Here is a 20779-nt window from a genome sequence, read left to right on the forward strand (position 1 = left end):
TAAATGGAAAGGAACTGTGAACAGGCAAGGAGATGAATATTTGCAGTCTCTCTTTTAAAAAATCTGCCTGGATGATCAAAGGCAAGAAAGTTCTCTCGGGGGGGGAGGTGAGTGTGTGTGTGTGTGCGCGTGCGTGCGCACCAGCTGCTTTGCAGCGCAGTTGAAATATTTCTGGGTTATACCTGCTTGTTCCCCTCCTGGGCCAGCGAACAACCTCCCTCGTTTTACTCTGTCTTTATATTCGAGCTTCGTACAGTAGTTCAGAGCTTGAGCGCCTCCCAGCTGCGAAGTCCTTCTCCAGAGACAGTAGGGAAGGTTTTTGTCAGAGCTTCAGCCGCTGTTACTCTCTGGCGCAGTAGTACACGGTGGTGTCCTCGGGTCTCAGGCTGGGCATTTGCAAGTACAGCAGGTTGCTGGAGGTGTCTCTGGAGATGGTGAAGTGACCCTGGACTGAAGCGGGGTAATACGTGCTGCCCCCTCCGCTAATTCCTGACACCCACTCCAGCCCCTTCCCGGGAGCCTGTCGGACCCAGTCCATCCAGTGGCTGCTGAAGGCGAAGCCAGAGGCTTAGCAGGAGAGGCGGAGAGAGTCTCCGGGCTTTTTCACATCCCCTCCGGACTCCACCAGCTGCACCTGCGACCGGGCACCTGCAAATCAAGGCACATTAAGAATCAGGAGATTCTGGCCAAGAAGAAATATCAGGAACCTCCGCTATTCTGGGGGAAGAAAATCACCTCTGAGCGCTGCGAGAGTGTGGAGGAGATGGAGCCAAAGTCTCATTTCTCTGCCTAGGTCGGGGGTTCTCGGGGCTTAACTCTTTCACTGCCCAGCCCCACAAGGTTTTGGCTTCCCAATGGAGGAGCTGCAGGGTGTGGGGAACGGTGGAGTTTAAGCAGGGAGTTAAGTAACCCTATTTGCATATCCCGCTTTTAATAAGGGGCTGATAAAACCAGCCCCTAATTGACTTGAAATCCCGAGATCGGAGCTCAGAGAGGAGAGTGACCCACCCAGAGAGTCTGGCAAACACTGTATGTGCCCTTAATGCACTGCCTGATACTTTATCAGAGACAGAGAACATTGCTCTTAACAGAGAACTTGGGAGCCACTAGCATGGTAATACAAATGTTCCTGCTGTGCTCCTTGGCGATGATTTAAAAATAACAACCATAGAATCATAGAATCATAGAATATCAGGGTTGGAAGGGACCTCAGGAGGTCATCTAGTCCAACCCCCCGCTCAAAGCAGGACCAATTCCCAACTAAATCATCCCAGCCAGGGCTTTGTCAAGCCGGGCCTTAAAAAACCTCCAAGGAAGGAGACTCTACCACCTCCCTAGGTAACGCATTCCAGTGCTTCACCACCCTCCTAGTGAAATAGTGTTTCCTAATATCCAACCTGGACCTCCCCCACTGCAACTTGAGACCATTGCTCCTTGTTCTGTCATCTGCCACCATTGAGAACAGCCGAGTTCCATCCTCTTTGGAACCCCCCTTCAGGTAGTTGTAGGCTGCTATCAAATCCCCCCTCATTCTTCTCTTCTGGAGACTAAACAATCCCAGTTCCCTCAGCCTCTCCTCATAAGTCATGCACTCCAGACCCCTAATCATTTTTGTTGCCCTCCGCTGGACTCTTTCCAATTTTTCCACATCCTTCTTGTAGTGTGGGGCCCAAAACTGGACACAGTATTCCAGATGAGGCCTCACCAATGTCGAATAGAGGGGAACGATCACGTCCCTCGATCTGCTGGCAATGCCCCTACTTATACAGCCCAAAATGCCATTAGCCTTCTTGGCAACAAGAGCACACTGTTGACTCATATCCAGCTTCTCATCCACTGTGACCCCTAGGTCCTTTTCTGCAGAACTGCTACCTAGCCATTCGGTCCCTAGTCTGTAGCTGTGCATGGGATTCTTCCGTCCTAAGTGCAGGACTCTGCACTTGTCCTTGTTGAACCGCATCAGGTTTCTTTTGGCCCAATCCTCTAATTTGTCTAGGTCCCTCTGTATCCGATCCCTACCCTCTAGTGTATCTACCACGCCTCCTAGCTTAGTGTCATCGGCAAACTTGCTGAGAGTGCAGTCCACACCATCCTCCAGATCATTAATAAAGATATTAAACAAAACCGGCCCCAGGACCGACCCTTGGGGCACTCCGCTTGAAACTGGCTGCCAACTAGACATGGAGCCATTGATCACTACCCGTTGAGCCCGACGATCTAGCCAGCTTTCTATCCACCTTACAGTCCATTCATCCAGCCCATACTTCTTTAACTTGGCAGCAAGAATACTGTGGGAGACCGTATCAAAAGCTTTGCTAAAGTCAAGGAATAACACATCCACTGCTTTCCCCTCATCCACAGAGCCCGTTATCTCATCAACCAACCCGTTTAACTGCCTCAATTTTGAATTTGGCCAGTCTGGGACGTTCTAGAAGGGGCTTGGTTCTCAGAATTTGGGTGTGCGGCATTTTCTGATGAGAAATCCCCATGTAGGGGTTCCAAACTGGGCACCCACAATTTAAGAGACTTAAGACCACTTAGGAAAATAGTGTCTACATCAATACGAGGAAACACAAACAATATATATAATGTTACATAAATTTTAAATGATTGAATTGGAACATTTTCTGAGGAAAATTTACTAAGGGCAGTTTGGTATCCAGGTTCCCTGTGAAAGAGAACGGAACCCATCCTGTGTGAGTAACTTTGAAGATTTCCCTGTCCTCTATAGCAGACATACATGGATAGCAATGTTTTTGTTTAACTTATCCCCTTGTTCTAAGCCAGGGAACTGCTTGTAAAGTGACTTGACATTCTATGTTCCGGGGCTTGGTGGAGATGAATAAAGTTCAGCCTGTGAAATGTTTGTGACCTGTTCCTGTGGAGTCTTCACCAGCAGTTTATGTATGTTGTGACTCTGGTCACCTGGTAAATTGGGCTTCTACCCCGTTCTGTATATTAGCTGAAGTCGACTCCAGTAATGGGAGGTGAATCTGCCCTGTTCTGAAAGTGTAGGAGACGCTGAACATCAGAACAGGATCACATCCCATCTGCTCTGCAGACTAGGTTAGGAATGGAATGCGAGGTGCAGCATAGGGGAGAATCCGGATTGTTCATCTCTAAGGATCTGAGTGGGATTGTGAAATCCCTCTGGACGGTATAACTGAGGCAGCCAAGTGCATGTCTCAAAGGGGATCTCTAAACTTGTATTCTGTTATGAATCAGTTCTACGAGGCTGCATCTGGGGCACAGAGCCAGAAAAGTCACCACCTTACGGGAAATGCTCTAAAACCTGGGAAGTTGGCTCCTGCAAAGAGGGCAGGACCGGGCTTGTGAAATATGAAAACAAGACTTGGTGCTTAGCTGGGACTCCATGGGGGCTCAGGCCTTTGTCCAGGGCCCTCGGCACTGGGGTGAATTTCACTCACAGAGATTTATCAATGGCCTGGGGGGGGGGGAGATTTAGTCCGCTCAGCACGGTGCAGGCATAGGGCCAGACTCCAGAGTGAGGTGTTGGCTGTTTGCTTTCTGTCCACGGGCCCTTGAGCCAATGACTCAGACTTTGTCCTCCACGAATCAGAAGGCCTCGGCTCTGTTCCTGGCTCTCACATGATAGTCGGGCTCTAGTGTCTACCGCAGGCACCGGTATAAAGATGCCTTGTTTATTATCCCAGCCATGGGAGGGAAGAATAATCTAGTTGCTATAGCGTGAGTCTAGGTATCAATATTTCTGGGGTCTTTCCTTCCACTTCTTAGCACAATAATAGACAAATTGATCGAGCAGGGGCCTGGGAGTCAGGACTCCTGGGTTCCATTCCCAGTCTTGGTGTTTCTGATTCACTGTGTGATTTCGGGTGATATGGAGTTTAATTTAACTCACAAGCGCTTGTAACTTGCTGAGGAATCTGCATGAAGCAAAAAATTAACCAAGCAGAGAGAACGCGGTGCTGGCAGCTGCTGCTCTCGGCGGCTCACACAGGAAGGCTGGTTCTCTGGAAGGTTAGCTTTAATGCGGGCTCTGATAAATTCCCCCTCACTGTGTGTCTCTGGCACAGTGATACACGGAGGTGTCTCCGGGTTGCAGGCCGGTCAGTTGCAGGAACACGTCGCTTTTGGAGGTGTCCCTGGTGATGATGAGGCGATTTTTGAGAACATTGTTACAGCAATTGCTTCCACCACTCCAGATACCTCCCATCCATTCCAGCCCCTTCCCCGCTGGCTGGCGGGCCCAGTGCACCTCGTAGCTAGTGAGAGAGAATCCGGACACGGTGCAGGTCAGTCTGAGGGTCTCCCCAGGCTTCTTGACTCCCCCACCGGACTCCACCAGGCTGATCTGGGAATAGACACCTGCAGAGGAGGGAAATAAAGGGGAAATATTGCAGTGATTCCCCGAGGCGCAGTTATTAGGGGACATGCGGTACCGGGCGCCCAGTGGCAGCGCAGATCCCGCCCGTACCCACTGGGAGCAGCAGGAGGAAGGCGATGGCTAGGCTGGGGGTCATGTCTGCAGCTGGTGGCTCGTTCCCCAGGCGGGATGGGAAGCTGAAGCCCGGCGCTGGCTCTGAGTGGGGTGAGCGGCCTGCGGCTGGGCTATAAACAGGGCCCCGGGGAGCTCATTTGCATGGGCCTGGGGTGGGGACAATATAACTGGGGGATCTAGGAGGTGTGTGACGCAGCGTCGCGTTGTTAAATCTAATGGCAAGTGGGTCACAGAGTCCACTAACTGCATTTCTTTTGCACCTTTTAATTTGAAAATATATAACAACTAAATGAAAGCATTGAGTGATCGATCTATCTATCTATCTACTCAGCTCCATGCATTTTCATCCATCCATCCTTCTTTCTTTCTTCACTTGTCAATACTATGGGCTATGTGCCAGCACTGGGCTGCTTCATATAATTATGACCTGCGGTGTTCCTCTTAACCAGACAGTATGACATTGTGGACATGTAGTGTGAGCTACCTCCTTCGCTCTGCCCTTTTACACAACCTGAGATATTGGCTTGTGAGCTTCCGATGTGAGGTGGGTAACTAAATCCATGAGGCTCCTTTGAAAATCCCAGCCTTGACTCATATCCAGGAGTAGCTGAGTGTGGGTTCATAGGAACTGGGTGGTCTGCCACACGGGCCCATAGGGGCTTTGTGCCCAAATGGGTGACATAGCCAGGGAATTATAGGGTTAAATCCCATTCCTATGCCTGTCCCCACAGCTGTATTGTTTGTGAATCTGCTGCCCCCACGCGGCCCAGGAGAGAAGCGGATTCTGCAGGGTTGAGTTTTTGTATTAACACTAATATGTCTCCTGTCACTGTGTCTCTGGCACAGTGATACCGGACGGTGTCCTCGGGTCTCAGGCTGGTCATTTGCAAACACAGCAGGTTGTTGGGATTATCGCTGGAGTTGACGAATCGCCCTTTGACAGAGTGGGAGTAGTATATAGTTCCACACTCGGGTACATGAGGGAGAGCCACTCCAGCCCCTTCCCAGCAGGGCCGGCTCTAGGCACCAGCTGACCAAGCACGTGCTTGGGGCGGCACCTTGGGGCAGGGCAGTGCTCCGGTTTATATTTATTTTTTATTTTTTGGTTCGGGCGGCGCGGCGCTCGGGGGGTGGGGCTTTGGGCGGCATGGCGCTTGGAGGGGAGGCGGGGGCTTGGCACGGCGCTCAGAGGGGGGGCGGGGGCTGGCACAGCATGGCACTTGGAGGGGGCGGGGGCGCGGTGCTCGGAGGGGGGGTGGGGGCTTACGGCGGTGCGGCGCTTGGAGGAGGCGGGGCTTCGGGCGGCGTGGTGCTCGGGGGGGGAGGGTACCAGGGGGCAGCGCTCTTCTTTTTCGCTTGGGGCGGCAAAAAAGTTAGAGCCGACCCTGCTTCCCGGGAGCCCCTGATGGACCCAGTGCATCCCGTAACTGCGGATGGTGAACCTGGAGGCTTTGCAGAAGAGGCGGAGAGAGTCTCCGGGCTTTTTCACATCCCCTCCGGACTCCACCAACCTATGGGACCGGGCACCTGGGAATAAACCACGTTAAGAATCATATCAGTATGAATGGCGACGAACACAATATTCTTCTGTCTCTACAATAAAACTACTGGGAGAAATTACCTTTCCAAGTCACTATAAAGAAAAGCAAATGCAGCCAAAGTCTCATTTTGCCTGGTGCTGGAGGGGAAAGTTCTCTGGAGGGCCGGGGTTTGGCTGGTAACTGCACGGACTGATTGTCTCTTGTGCAGTCTGGGCATAGAGTTAGAGAGATTTTAGCAGGAAATTGTCACCCCTATTTCCATGTCTACCCTTATAAGTTTCAGAGGGGTAGCCGTGTTAGTCTGTTTCAGCAAAAACAAGGAGGAGTCCTGTGGCACCTTAAAGACTAACCAATTTATTTGGACATAAGCTTTCGTGGGCTGGAGCATCTGACGAAGTGGGCTCCATCCTACGAAAGCTTATGCCCAAATAAATTGGTTAGTCTTTAAGGTATCCTATCAAGAGACTCAAATTCCTTCCCTTGGCGATGTGAATTACTTTCACTGGGGTTCACAGCACAGTCTGGCTGTCGCACAGAGCGCTGGACTCCTCATTTCACTTTTGGATAAGGAAGACATGAATACCTTTAAAACAACTCTTCCCCTGACATATATGACATATATGACATATAACCGATTCAAGTTAGGTGATGGTGGAAGATTCGTTTCTGCAGCCCCTGCCTCGCGAGCAGTGGGGCTGTGGAATGGCCGGTCACTGGGTCAGGTCGGGTCACAGGGTCCAGCAGGTTATTGGAATTGTCGCTGGAGATGGTGAATCGCCCTTGAACAGCCGGGAAATACCAGTCGCTCGATACATCGTGTATAATCTCAGCCACCCACTCTAGCCCCTTGCCGGGATCCTGATGGACCCAGTCCACAATGTAGCTGCTGAAGGTGAAGCCGGAGGCTTTGCAGGAGAGGCGGAGAGTCTCCGGGCTTTTTCACATCCCCTCCGGACTCCACCAGCATCTGGCACTGGGCACATGAGAATAAAGACATGTTACAAATATTGATATAAAACCAGCCATAATATAATATTCGTTTAGCTCTGCCAACGATTCAGTGGAAAGAATTCCATCCAGAGCCGCCATAGTGAACATTTAAAGGAACTAAAATCTCATTTTTGCTGGTGCTGGAGGGGAAAGTTCTCAGAACGAATGTCTGGTAACCGCACAGACACATGGGACTGGGAGTTGTGTTCCCAGGAGCAGCCTGGGCAGCGAAAGACAGGGATTTAAACAGGCAGCTGACACCGTAATTTACATATTTCCCTCTTTATAAGCTGTACAAACATCTGTCATTGATCACCAGAATGACTGTAACTAAGGCTCAGAGGGGGACTCAGTCTGTGTGTCTGTGCAGGGCATAACAAAGTGTGCTGGGGTCCTGAATATGCTTTTGCCGAAGGGAGACATCACCAGTTGCCTTCTACGACCTGAAATCTCTAGACACGGCTCTAGGGCTTGACCCAAACTTTATTGCAATCAACACAGATACTCTTCTTAGGTTTAGAGGGCATTGGATGAAACCCTGAAGGAGAACGTATTTTTTTTGGCTGGAGAAGAAGGCAATGTCTTGTTCAGCGAGGTGTGAGAGCTAAAGCTCTCGTTGGAGATTGTGTTGGAAGAATTGCGGTAAGTTTCCCGCTTTTAAAAAAGCTAAACAGGTGTTTAGGATTCTGCCTGCCCAACAATTTCAACAGGATTTGAGTACCTAACTCTCCTAATGCCCCTAAAAACCCCAGCCATGGTCACTTCCCTTTGTTCAATTTGCCCCTCAAATAATCTCCATCTACATAGTGGACTTTTACTGTGGGTTTCTGATAAATGCCAGCTTCAAATGAGTAACTTTTGGGCTGGGATTTTCATTGGAAACGAAGGGTGTTAGAAGCCCAATTCATATGGATTTCACAGAGCTTTTGGGTGCCTATCTATTTCCCCTTTATTTCCCCTTCCACGGGTGTCTTAGACACCTGTAGAAGGGGGAATAAAGGGGAAAGATTGCAGTGATTAGGGGAGGCAGCTATTAGGGAACATGCGGTACCGGGCACGGTGTAAGTCAGTGTGAGGGTCTCTCCGGGCTTTTTCACTCCTGCACCGGACTCCACCAGGCTGACCTGGGAATAGACACCTGCAGAGGTCTATCTAATCTATCTATCTATCTATCTATCTATCCCCATCCACCCCTCTATCTATCTATCTATCTATCCCCATCCACCCCTCTATCTAATCTATCTGTCTATCTATCTATCTGTCTAACATTGCATTGTATAAATAATTTTATGGGGCACTTCACAGAGTTCCTAGCTCTTTTCCCTGTTAGTGGCAAAACCTCTCTCTGGAGTTTAGGTTCTTTGTTTGCATCAGTTGCCGGATTTGTTTTTTTCACGGCTTTCTATTATTATGTTTCTATGCATGTAGATCTCTCTCTCCCTCTCGCTCTCTTTCTACTTATTTATTATTGGAGACTGCTAGATAGAAAGGCTCCTGTTTGGAGTGTAATCCTTGCTATGGCTTATCTCCCTTGGGCATCTTTGAGACTGGAAGACTAATTCATTTATTTCATTGTAGAGAGACAAAATCAAAGCCACTTTTGTTCAGAATCTGTAGGAGGATCTTCAAGTTATCTAGGACAGAGGTGGGCAAACTATGGCCCGCGGGCCACATCCGTCCTGCGGGACCGTCCTGCCCGGCCCCTGAGCTCCCGGCCGGGGAGGCTAGCCCCCGGCCCCTCCCCCGCAGACATGCCACCGCTCGGGCAGCGCTCTGGGTGGTGGGGTTGCGCACTCCTGCAGAGCAGCGCAGGGGTGTGGATAGGGGTCAGGGGGGCAGTCAGGGGACTGGGAGCAGGGGGGTTGGATGGGGGTGGGGTCCTGGGGGGCGGTTAGGGGCGGGGGTCCTGGGACAAGGAGCAGGGGGGTTCAGGATTGGATAGGTCGGGGGTTCTGAGGGGGGAAGTCAGGGGGCAGGAAGTGGGTGGGGTGGACAAGGGGCAGAGGCCAGGCTGTTTGGGGAGGCCCAGGCTTCCCAATGGGGCCCTCCATACAGTTTTGCAACCCCAATGTGGCACTCAGGCCAAAAAGTTTGCCCACCCCGATCTAGGATATCTGTCTAAAAAGATCCAGTACCCTCTTCCTTTCCTCTCTGAACCCCATAAATACCTATCTGAGAATAAATTTCAGAAAAGGTCATTAAAAAAACCTGACTAGGGTCTTTCCATGTTCATTTCAGAATAATTTGAAAGGGAAATGTCTGTCCTAATCTCTTAGACAGCTATAAATTCTCATCACCAGATTTCTGGCAAGGACATAAAGTCTCTTGCTTCATGGAATAAACCAACCTCTCACTGATAGGGAATTATGAAAAATCTGCCCCTCTGGGCCGCTTAGTTCCAATTGCCGACTGTATTGCTGTGTCTTCCAAACCAGCTGGCTCAGGCTGCTCTTCAGGCAGGAGACTGAGCTAAATGGGCCCTGGGAGATTCTCGAGACTGGCAGTTGCTAGGTTCCTAATGGCTGCTCAGAGAGAACAGTGAATGTTGCAGGGTGAGGGTAATTATGGTTGGGAAAAGGTTTCACCAGGGAGGCTGGTACAATTAAGATCCCAAGCTCACAATTTTGTTTAGACTGTTTGGTCTGAGTTAGTTTCCTGTTTAGCTCATGTCTTCGATTTTGTCCTGCAGGGAACGGAATTTCCACCTGTAGTGTCATGGTGCGGCTTCGGATTCTACAGCAGGCACCGCATTTAAAGACTCCTGGTTCATCCTCTCCGCTATGGGAGGGAAGCACATTCTGGTGAGTCTGTTTGCAACGGCAAGAGTTGAGGAATGAATATTCCTGGGGTCTTTCCCTTCACTTCTTGGCAGAATGATGGAAAAAAACAGAGAGTGGGTGGCCGGCTGTCAGAACTCCTGGCCTTGATTCCCAGCCCCGGGAGTTCTGAGTCACTGAGTGCGTTTCGGTGATTTGGGGTGTAATTCACACGTGCTTGGAAGGAACGTCCTATGGAATCTGGATGAAGCCAACAGCCAGCCAAGCAGAGAGAACGCGGTGCTGGCAGCCGCTGCTCTCTGCGACTCACACAGGAAGGCTGGTTCTCTGCACGGTTAGTTTTAGTGCGGGCTCTGATAGGTTCCCCATCACTGTGTCTCTGGCACAGTAATACACGGAGGTGTCTGCCGGTTGCAGGCCGGTCAGTTGCAGGAACACTTGGCCTTTGGAGGTGTCTCTGGTGACAGTGAGGCGATTTTTGAGAGCATTGTTATAATATGTGGCTCCATTGGACCATATTTCTCCTACCCATTGCAGCCCTTTCCCCGCTGGCTGGCGGGCCCACTGCACTGCGTAGCTAGTGAGAGAGAATCCGGACACGGCGCAGGTCAGTCTGAGGGTCTCTCCGGGCTTCTTGATTCCCCCACCGGACTCCACCAGGCTGATCTGGGAATAGACACCTGCAGAGGAGGGAAATAAAGGGGAAATATTGCAGCGATTCCCAGAGACACAGTTATTAGGGAACATGTGGTACCGGGCGCCCAGCGGCAGCACAGATCCCGCCCGTACCCGCTGGGAGCAGCAGGAGGAAGGCGATGGCCAGGCTGGGGGTCATGTCTGCGGCTGGCGGCTCGTTCCCCAGGCGGGATGGGACGCTGAACCCTGGCGCTGGCTCTGAGCGGGGTGATCAGCCCGGGACTGGGCTATGAACAGGGCCCCGGGAAGCTCATTTGCATGGGCCAGGGGGTGGAGACAATATAACCGGGGGATCTAGGAGGTGTGTGACAGTGTTTCGCGTTGTGATATATGATGGCAGGTGGGTTAGAGAGTCCAACTTCAGCAGGGACGTTTCCCCGGTGATATTTATTTTGCCCCTCTATAATTTGGACAATTCAATATCATTGAATGAAAGCCCTTATGTTATCTAGCTATCTATCCATATCTCTGTGTCTCTTCCCTTCAGTGTTGTGGCCAATATTGTATACAACAATTAGTTATATTACTGATCCATTCAGGAATCAGGCTTTGTAATGATGCTTCATAAATCTTATGCTTTAGGTTACAACAGGGGTCTCAAACACGCAGCGCAGAGTTATTTCCTGTGGCCGCCAAGCTCCCCTCACCCCCAGCCCCCAGCGCTCCATGTCCCCGCTCCTCCCTGCCTACCTCCCAGTGCTTCCTGCCGCCAAACAGCTCTTTGACGGCGGGAAGGACTTTCCAGGAGGGAGGGGAAGGGGTTGGAATAGGGGCAGACAGGGGGCGGAGTTGGGGCAGGGACTTTGGGGAAGTGGTTGGAATGGGGGCGGGGAAGGGGTGGGAAGAGGCGGGGCAGGGGCGGGGCCTCATGGAAGGGGTGGAGTGGGGTTTTCTTACAGGCACAAATCAACACAACTTCCCATCACAACACACATTTGCCCACACTCACTCATACTTACCATAAACTTGTCCTTTGCTAGTAAGCATATATTGGGCTACTGTGACAATGCAGTAAAAGTCAGTAGAAAAATCAATGTAAGATGCTATACAATTTAAGGGTGTAGAAAAAAGGCACTGTATATATTATATGAGAAACAGTACATGACCCTGTACTTGAAAGATGACATGATAACACATAGTCTCAAAGGGGCAGAGAAAAAGTTGTGTGTGCAACCCTAATTTTAGCACGTGTGCTTAACTGTGCAGTCTTAACATTCTCTTAGGGTACGTCTATACTTACCCGCTGGTTCGGCGGCAAGCAATCAATCTTCTGGGATCGATTTATCGTGTCTTGTCTAGACACGATAAATCGATCCCGGAAGTGCTCGCCGTCGACGCCGGTAATCCTGCTCCGCCAGAGGAGTAGGCGGAGTCGACGGGGGAGCCTGCCTGCCGCGTGTGGATCCGCGGTAAGTACCTTTAAGTTCGAACTAAGATACTTCGACTTCAGCTACGTTATTCACGTAGCTGAAGTTGCGTATCTTAGTTCGAACTGGGGGCTTAGTGTGGACTAGCCCTTAGTGTAGTTCTTTGTATGGAATGTGGTACAATTTGCAAGCAACACTGAAATTGGTTTAGTCTCAGGATATCAGACCTAATATTGACACTCTGGTTGATGCAAAACACTGCCAGCTAAGTGGCCAAAAATGAAATGACTGTCAAAATTAGCACTGACTTTTTGCATTACAGTTTTCAAAAAGTTAATACATTGACTTTTAATAGCATACTATATTACTCCTCATTTTTTTCATTTTTGACTATACTTTCATATCATTGTATGAAAAGGTGTCAGTGATGCGGCCCTCGGGCCAATGTACTAGTCCTCATGTGGCCCTCGTGGTGATTTGAGTTTGAGACCCCTGGGTTCTAATGATCGAAGAGATATGGATATCCACAGACAGAGGATAAAAGTTACCGCTGTACAGAAGGGCAGCAGAAGACTCAGTCATGAAAGGCTTAGAAGGGGCTCACTAGATGCAAAGACCTTTGTGCTGGCCCCTTTACAAAGAAAGTCCTTATCAATGGCCTGAGAAGGAAGGTCACTCATACATCACTGACCCCTCCCTTCTAGTTAAAAATCCTCTCTCCGGTCTCAGGGTTCCCACTGATGCTCACCAAGGCTCAGCTTCTCCATTGACTTCCAGGGGAGAAGGAGGGATCCCTAAACTGCAGAGTACCTGATCAGAAAGCTCTGGTGGGCACTGGGGGCATCCACAGACCAAGGGCGGATGCACCTGTTCTTTTTTCCTGCTCCGTGAAATACACCCTGGGCATCTGCTCCCTGCGCTCCCTGGGGGAGATGGGATCAGCAGAACCTCTGTCTCCTATTCCAGCTCTGTGCAGTGTGCAAAAGGGGAGATACTTTGTGTCCATTTTCGTTGCTGTGGAGCATGAACGCCACCCTCAGGAAATCCCTTCCCCGGTCTCTGCAGAGGAAGGTTTTTGTCTGAGCTCAGACTGGCTTCCCTTCATCACTTTATGTCTCTGGCACAGTAATACACGGTGGTGTACTCGAAACAAACAAACACTGTCCTGTCTCTGTCTCTCTCTGTCTGTCTCTCTGTCACACACACACACACACACTCACACAAACACTGTCCTGTCTCTCTCTCTTTGTCTGTCTGACACACACACACACTGTTCTGTCTCTGTGTGTGTGTGTCTGTGTGTGTCTCTCTCTCTTCTCTCTCACCCACACCCACTCTGTCCTGGCTCTGGTTCTCTCTTTTTCAAACACAGAAACACTGTCCTCTCTCTCTCTCTCTCTCACACACACACACACACACACTCCTGGCTGTCTCTGTGTCACACACACACACACACACACACTGTTCTGTGTCTGTGTGTGTGTGTCTGTGTGTCTCTCTCTCTCTTCTCTCTCACCCATACCCACACCGTCCTGGCTCTGGCTCTCTCTTTTTCAAACACAGAAACACTGTCCTCTCGCTCTCTCTCTCACACACACACACACACACGCACACACAAACTGTTCTGTCTCTGTGTGTGTGTGTGTCTGTGTGTGTCTCTCTCTCTTCTCTCTCACCCATACCCACACCCACTCTGTCCTGGCTCTGGTTCTCTCTTTTTCAAACACAGAAACGCTGTCCTGTCTCTCTCTCTCTCTCTCTCTCTCTCACACACACACACACACACACACAAAGACAGGCACTCCTTGCTGTCTCTGTGTCACACACACAGACCCACACACTATCCTGTCTCTATATCTCACACACACACTCAAACACACAGACACTCCTTGCTGTTTCTGTGTCACACACACACTGTCCTTTCTCTTTGTATCTGTTTGTCTGTCTGTCTCTCTCTCTCTCACTCACACACACACACACTGTTCTGTCTCTGTGTGTGTGTGTGTGTGTCTCTCTCTCTCTCTTCTCTCTCACCCACACCCACTCTGTCCTGGCTCTGTCTCTCTTTTTAAAACACTGTTGTCCTCTCTCTCTCTCTCTCTCACACACACACACACACACACACACACACACACACACACACACACACACACACACACACACACACAAAGACAGACGCTCCTTGCTGTCTCTGTGTCACACACACAGACACACATACTGTCCTGTCTGTCTCTCTCTCACACACACACACTTTCCTGTTTCTGCCTCTGTCTCTGCCTCTGTCTCTCTCTCTCTGCCTCTCGCACTCTCTTTCTCTCTCTCACACACACACACACACACACACACACACAGTCTTTTTCACATTCACCTCCCAACACATACTTGTATTATTGTTGTTGTTACTTCTTGGTACTTCCTGCAGTGCACATATAGTCTCTGTAATTTTATTCTTAAAGTGTGTTATTTTAGTGTTTTGACTGGTCTGTACATTTCATAATTTTTATTTCTCTGACACTTTAATTTCCATTCTTTGAGTAGTGAGTTCTAAAGTGCCTAATCTGTCCTGGCTGTAGTAATTATCCCTATTGTAACTTTGTATATATATTAGCTAAGGGTTTTGTTGTTGTTGTTGTTTGTTTCCACTGGTGGTGCACATCCGCACATACCTCGGTTGACATAACAAAAGTTATTGCTCAGTGGAGGGGAAAAAAGAGGGAACATGTGGTCCCAGTTTCCAGCGTGGCTGCTAGGGGCATGAAAACTCCTTGTGAGACCTTTCCTTTGTCCTCTGTGTAACTGCTGCCCTCTCCCGATCAATGCGATTCAGGGACCTTCAGGTAGATGGTTTTTGTATGAAGCGTTATAGGTTTCCCCTCGCTGTGTCTCTCGCACAGTAATACACGGCGGGGTCCTCGGGTTTCCCCTCAACCTGTCCCTCCTCCCATAACGAATTGCAGCTCAAAGGCCGATTTTTGGAGGCACTGGGCCCCGGCAGCTCTCGGTGACTTCAGGCAGAGCAGTGCCCGCTTAGCACCTCTGACACTGGCTCCCCTGGGGCAACATTTCCTAACGCGGTGTCTGAGTTTGAGAGTCTGAATATTTCGGGGCCCAACGCGAGTCACAGGGAGCCTGACTCCCAGGAGTGGACAATCTCCCACAGCTGGAGCTGATGTCACTCACAGATGCAGGCGCGGAGCTTTGCTATTGAGGCCCAGAGTATCTCACCATTAATGTCACCGTTACCCCGGTCTCAGTGAGTCCTGGGTGCACATTTCACTGGGAAGCGCAGGGAAGCGGAGCGTGTAAAATCCCTTGGTGGGAGGGTGGGATGCAGGGGGAGAAACGCGGGTGGCTCCTGAGATCCTGCTCTCGGCAATGCCTCGTCTGTCTCATCCCTTCAGCACTAACTGAATGTTCATGTCGGCTGATTAGAAATCCGCTTCCCCTTTTTGTGGCAGTCCCTGCTCTGCTCTGCGTCACTGTGGCTTCTCTGGTGCAGTAATAGGTGCTGGTGTCTGCAGCTGTCAGCGAGCCGAGCTGGAAATAAACTTCGTTTTTAGAGGTGTCCCTGGTGATGGTGACACGAGGTTTGAGAGCCGAGTTATACTCTGTGGTCCCCCCCCGTGCAGTGCTGCGGATAAACCCCATCCACTCCAGCCCTTTCCCAGGGGGCTGCCGGTTCCAGTTCCAGTAGTAGTCACTGACGGAGACTCCAGAGACTTTACAGGTGATACTGAGGGTCCCTCCTGGCTTCACCGCGCCTGGGCCGGTCTGGACCAGCTGCACCTGAGAGAGGACACCTGGGGAGAGGGAAACAAATCAAGGACAGAATTAGCTATGGAAAGAATCTGTGGATCTGGTGCTAATTTTCTCGCTCTCAACAAACACTTACAGGAGGGGGCAGAGAACAGGGATAGGAAAAGCAGCAGCGATTTCATTCTCGCTTTCACGCAGTGAGGGAAACTCCCTAGCATCCAGGACCGGACAGTTCTGTGTCTGGGGAGAGACTGAGGCTCCTAGAACCAGGGGTTGGTATTTAACAGGAACCCCCCGGGGCAGGGATTTGCATGCGAGTTCCCAGGGTGGGTATAAGAGCTGGCAGGGGGTGAGTGCGCAGTACATGGCGATGTCCCCTTTGGACAGGGGTCCCCTTTACACCCAGAGAGACCCTGCGCTCAGCTCAGCACGGCTGTACATTAGCCTTTGGTGATTCGCCTGTGGCCCTAGGAGACAGGACACAAGTCACAGGGTCGGTTCCTACATCACGCACTCGCTCCCTGTTGCCGTTGTGTGACTCCACCTAGGGGCTCTGCGTACACAATTCCCACTCGTGTCAGTGGGTGGTGGGTGCCCAAATCCCCTAGGTGGGTTGGATACCTTACTGAGTCAGGGCCTCAGTTCCTCCTCTGTAAAATGGGGCTAATGACACTTCCCTGCTTCACATGTGAGGGTAAAATCCAGGACTGGTTGTGAGTCACTCACAGGCTCTGGTGACAAGCGGCAGAGAAGAGCAGAGACCGGTTGGGGGCTGGGCATCCAACTGCCAGTGAAATCCAGTGGGATTCTGTCTCCGAAATGCCGCAGGTTTCTTGATAACCCCCCAGCCTGAGTCCATGGAGTCCATCTACAGCGTGTTGTACTCCGGCGTTGGGGGCAGGTCAATGTGGAATTTGCACCTGTGGTTTTGGGTTTGGAACGAGAGTTAAGGGAATTAGGATCCCCAGACCTACTGGATTTGGGCACCTGTTGAGTTCTTCACCTCATTTCCACAGGGTGGGAAAGAGAACTTGGAAATAAATCGGATGGTTTGAAACAGGCAGATGTTCACACTAAACACAGGAGAAGCCAGCGCAGGGGAAGCAAGAGGATTCAGTAAATGGAGCGGGGATTTGGGGAAAGGGGGCTGGGTCCTGGGAGGGTAAGGGCCAGCACCCTCTGTCTGGATCTCGCTAGCAAAGAGGCCACCCCATCTAACCAGGAGAGGGAGAAAGGTTGGGTTTTCTCAAGTACCACCAGCCAACAGCTTTTCAGGGCAGGAGCAGGAGGGAGAGAAGTCGGGAGACAGGAAAGTTCTGGGCTGTCTCCAAAGGAGGCCTGGCTGTGATTGTGGTAGGGCAGGAGTGGGGCTGGAACACACACTGGGCGGGGGGAGGGGAGAATTTGGCAAGGGTATTAAACCTTGTCCTGGTTCAAACCAGTGATACTCAGACCTCAGTGGTTCAGGAGCCAAATTATCCATCAGTATTACCCAAAAAGCCACAGTAGTGTGAATGTCAGGGAAAATATTTAGTGTGTTTGTATACATATAGACACTCTCTCTATATATTTAGTATATGTACACAAATATTTATATATAATATAATATTTTATTCAGATATCTATCTATATATCTGTAAATCTATAAAATTCCCAGAGTAAGTTAATAACTTAGTGCAAGTCGATAACTCAATTGGTTAATAACATAATAAAAACATCCTGATTGGTTAATAGCTTGGATGGGTTCGTAATTAAATCACCCTAGGTGCTGCAAAGGGCAGCAGGAAACACATTAAAAAGCCCCTTGCGGCTGGAGAGCCACAGTCTGAGTGTCTGGTTTAACCCAATCTCAGTTAGAGACCAGGGCGAGACCTTCTGTGGAGGGTGGATTCTCTCACATCCTCAGCCAGGACCGGCTCTAGGCACCAGCAAAGCAAGCAGGTGCTTGGGGCAGCACATTTCCGGGGGCGGCATTCCAGGCTGAAGTCACAGGAGCATTGGCCCAGCCTGACCTCACTACGACACCCCTGGGCTGAGGGAGGTCGGCGGAAACTGAGGCTGCATCGGGGCCACGGGACTCAGCGAGGAACTGGCCGATGGGGCGAGCACCGAGGGGGATAATCCCCTTCCACCCAGCATCCCGGGCCCTGTCCCGCCCCAGCGCTAGCACGGTGTGCGCCACCCGCAGGGCCCGGCCCCTCCGTGGGCAGATCTCGCGATCCACCGCTGGGTGGGCTGCGCTGGGCAGCGGAAGAGCGAGGTTGTTGCTCTCTCGCCCGATTGGTCAAAGCACCCTCCAATCAAAGACAGCCAGCTCATCTCTCCCTGAGCGCCCCGTCCCCGAAAGTTGTGAGCTTCCCCCCCCAGCACCTACATGCCGGGCAGGAGGATGGGGCACAGCTGTGCCTCTGTGCGCCCATCATGGCAGCAGCAGCTGGTGGGAGAGGCTCTGCCGCTGCAGCTTCTCCTCCTGCTGCTCTTGCACGTGGCGGAGGCTCCTCCAGCCCCTGTCAGTGCAGAGAGGAGCCTGGTTTGGGGGCCCGGTCCGGAAGCGGAGCTCACACTGCCCTTCAGGTATTTCTACATCCAGGCGGTCAGTGCAGCTGGATAGAACTTCACCTGCTTCCCCCCCCCTCCCACAGGTACTGTGCATGCATCTGCTCTTTGCCCCCGCCCCTGGTTGTGGCTTTTGCTCTCCAGGCTGTGATCTGAGCCGCAAGTCTGGCGCAGGGGGCTCTGGGGCTGAGAAAACTGTCACCTGAAGGAGTTGACTCAGGATGAGAAGTGGATCCAAAAAGCCTTAAGTTTTTTCTCCCTACTCTTTCCCCTTTCTAGTGCCCGAGGCGCTTTGGTGTGCTCCAGTAACCCAGGATCAATCACTGCTGCTTTTTCATCTTGCAACGTCAGGCACATCTCACAGTAATACACGTACGTTTAAACACAAAGTCTCACTTTGTGATAAGCTCACCGACAACATTAAAATCCTACATTACTCTTCTACTGGCCAGTGTGTCTTTCCATGCAACCCTGCATCTTCTCTCCAGTTTCTTAAATAATAGGAACAAAATAAAACAAACAAAAATTGCAAAGAGCAAACCTGTAAAAGCCAAAGGGGGGGGGGAGGGGGCAACATTTTTTTTTGCTTGGGGCAGTGTAAGAGGTCAGACTCACCCCTGCGGCGCCTCCTGCTGGTTACTCCGGGGAATCAGCTCAATCCAGCCCAGAGTGCCCTCTGCAGGCCGGTGATCCGCCTCATCCCTACTGGCTCCCGTGTCCTTCCCAGGACCCCGGTGCCCCTTGCTCTGGGTTCTTCCCCCTGGCAGTACCCACACACACTGGGTCTCCCCTCCCAGGGGAACCCCCACCCACTAACCCCACCTCGCCTCAGTGTCAAGCTACTGCCAGTCACCATCTAGCCCCACTCCCTGGGGCAGACTGCAGTATCAGCCTACTCATCACTGGCAAGGTTGGATTTCGACCTGCTGCCTTGGTCTACCCCTGGGCTGCCCTCTGCAACCCCCAGTACCTTTGGCCCAACTCTAGGCCGCAGCCTGGGGCTTTCCAGGCTGGAGCTCCCCAGCTCCTCTGCCTTTCCCCAGCCCTGCTCCACTCAGGAACCCTGTCTCAAGTTCCCTACAGCCGGGCCCTTCTCTCTCTGAATGCAGAGATAGACTCCTGAGCTCCCGGCTCCCAGCCTCTTTATACAGGCCAGCTGGGGCCTGATTGGGGCGTGGCCCAGCTGCAACCGCTTCCCCATTAGCCCAGCTTCTAGAGCTACAGCTTTCAAGTCCTCCCAGGCCACTTTTTAAACCCCTCAGGGCAGAAGCGGGTATCCACCCCACTCCACACCTCTCCCCTCAAAACCCCCACCCCGGGGAATCAAGGGGCCTTCTGGCCTGTACGGCCCGGAGGTGTCCCGCCAGCCATGCCTGCTTCTCCTCACTGTCTTTCAGTTTGACGGCCAGGTGGGCTTTTTGGAGCCCCACTTCTGCTGTCCGCCGGGCCTGCTCCGCGGCCTCTAACCGAATCCGCAGGTCCTGGTCCCCCAGGCCATCTTTCTGACCCCCCACCCTCAGGGTCTGGGTCCATTTCGTGGCCTGATCGTGGACCACTTGGGTCCCAGCCTCTTCCTGGGCCCACTCGGTCTGGGTCTCATCATCAGCGACAAACCCCGGGCTGGTCTGGGTTCCTGCCTCCCGCAGGGATCCCTCCATCCTGGTCGCCGCCTCCAGCAGTTTTGGCCCTTCTGGCCTCACAGGCACCTCCTCTGGCCTCTCCTCAGTTCCTCTTAGGGGACAGTGCCTCCTTATATGCCCAGGTACCCGGCAGCCCCAGCAGGCATCCCGCCTCTGTGCTGCCCCGGGCCTCGGCATCCCCTTTTTGTCCTTCACTGGGCCAACCCTCCCTGGGTTGCCCTGGGCCATGTTCCTCAGGGGAGGGCACTCCCGCTTTAGGTGTCCCTTTCGCCCGCAGGCCCAACACGCCCGCAGCCGCCTGGGTTCCCTTACCCAGCGGACTGCTGGAGGGATTGGGTGCCGTCACAGTTTGGGATGAGGTCCCCCACCTTCAGCCCCGTAGAGACAGTCCCGTTTTAAGTGTTCTGCTCGACTGCAGGCGTAGCAAGCCTGACGCTCTGCCACTGGCCTCCTGACCCTGGTGGTCGGCTCTTCACGCCCTGCTCCCTGTTGTCGGCAGTTCCTCCTAACCTCCTGGTGGAGGAGTTTCACCAGGGCCCCCTGCTCCCTCACCAGCTGGGCCACCTGGCCATGGAGGGCCTCCTGCGCCTCCCAAAGTCCCTCCTGAGCCTCCCGGATCCCCTGGAGGATGTCATTTCCCTTCCTTTGGGGCATTGACCCCGGGTCCCAGCCAGAGATGGCACCTGGGGTCTCCGCATAATACACCCCAGCGTACCTGGGTTCCATCGTCCCCTTCTCCCGTCTCTCCACCATCTCAGGCAATAGTCCCAGTCCTTGCCTTGCCCCTGCCCACATTCTCCACCACTCATGTAAGAGGTCGGACTCACCCCTGCGGTGCCTCCTGCTGGTTACTCCGGGGAATCAGCTCAATCCAGCCTGGAGCGCCCTCTGCAGGCCGGTGATCCGCCTTGTCCCTACTGGCTCCCGTGTCCCTCCCACCTCGCCTGTCAGGCTACTGCCAATCACCATCTAGCCC

General features: G+C 52.1%; 1 gene segment (V, D, J or C); it reads right to left on the reverse strand.

Annotated features, from left to right (window-relative positions):
* Nucleotides 1-12395: 12395 nt before the first annotated feature.
* On the reverse strand, nucleotides 12396-15823 carry LOC115271578. The segment is given in 3 exon segments: nucleotides 12396-12401; nucleotides 15332-15651; nucleotides 15744-15823. Coding segments are annotated over 3 exon segments (372 nt in total).
* Between the last annotated feature and the right edge of the window lie 4956 nt (nucleotides 15824-20779).

Source organism: Terrapene carolina, unplaced genomic scaffold (genome assembly GCF_002925995.2).
Source record: "Terrapene carolina triunguis isolate 2854851 unplaced genomic scaffold, T_m_triunguis-2.0 Scaffold51191, whole genome shotgun sequence".
In the NCBI taxonomy this organism is placed as follows: Eukaryota; Metazoa; Chordata; order Testudines; family Emydidae; genus Terrapene; species Terrapene triunguis.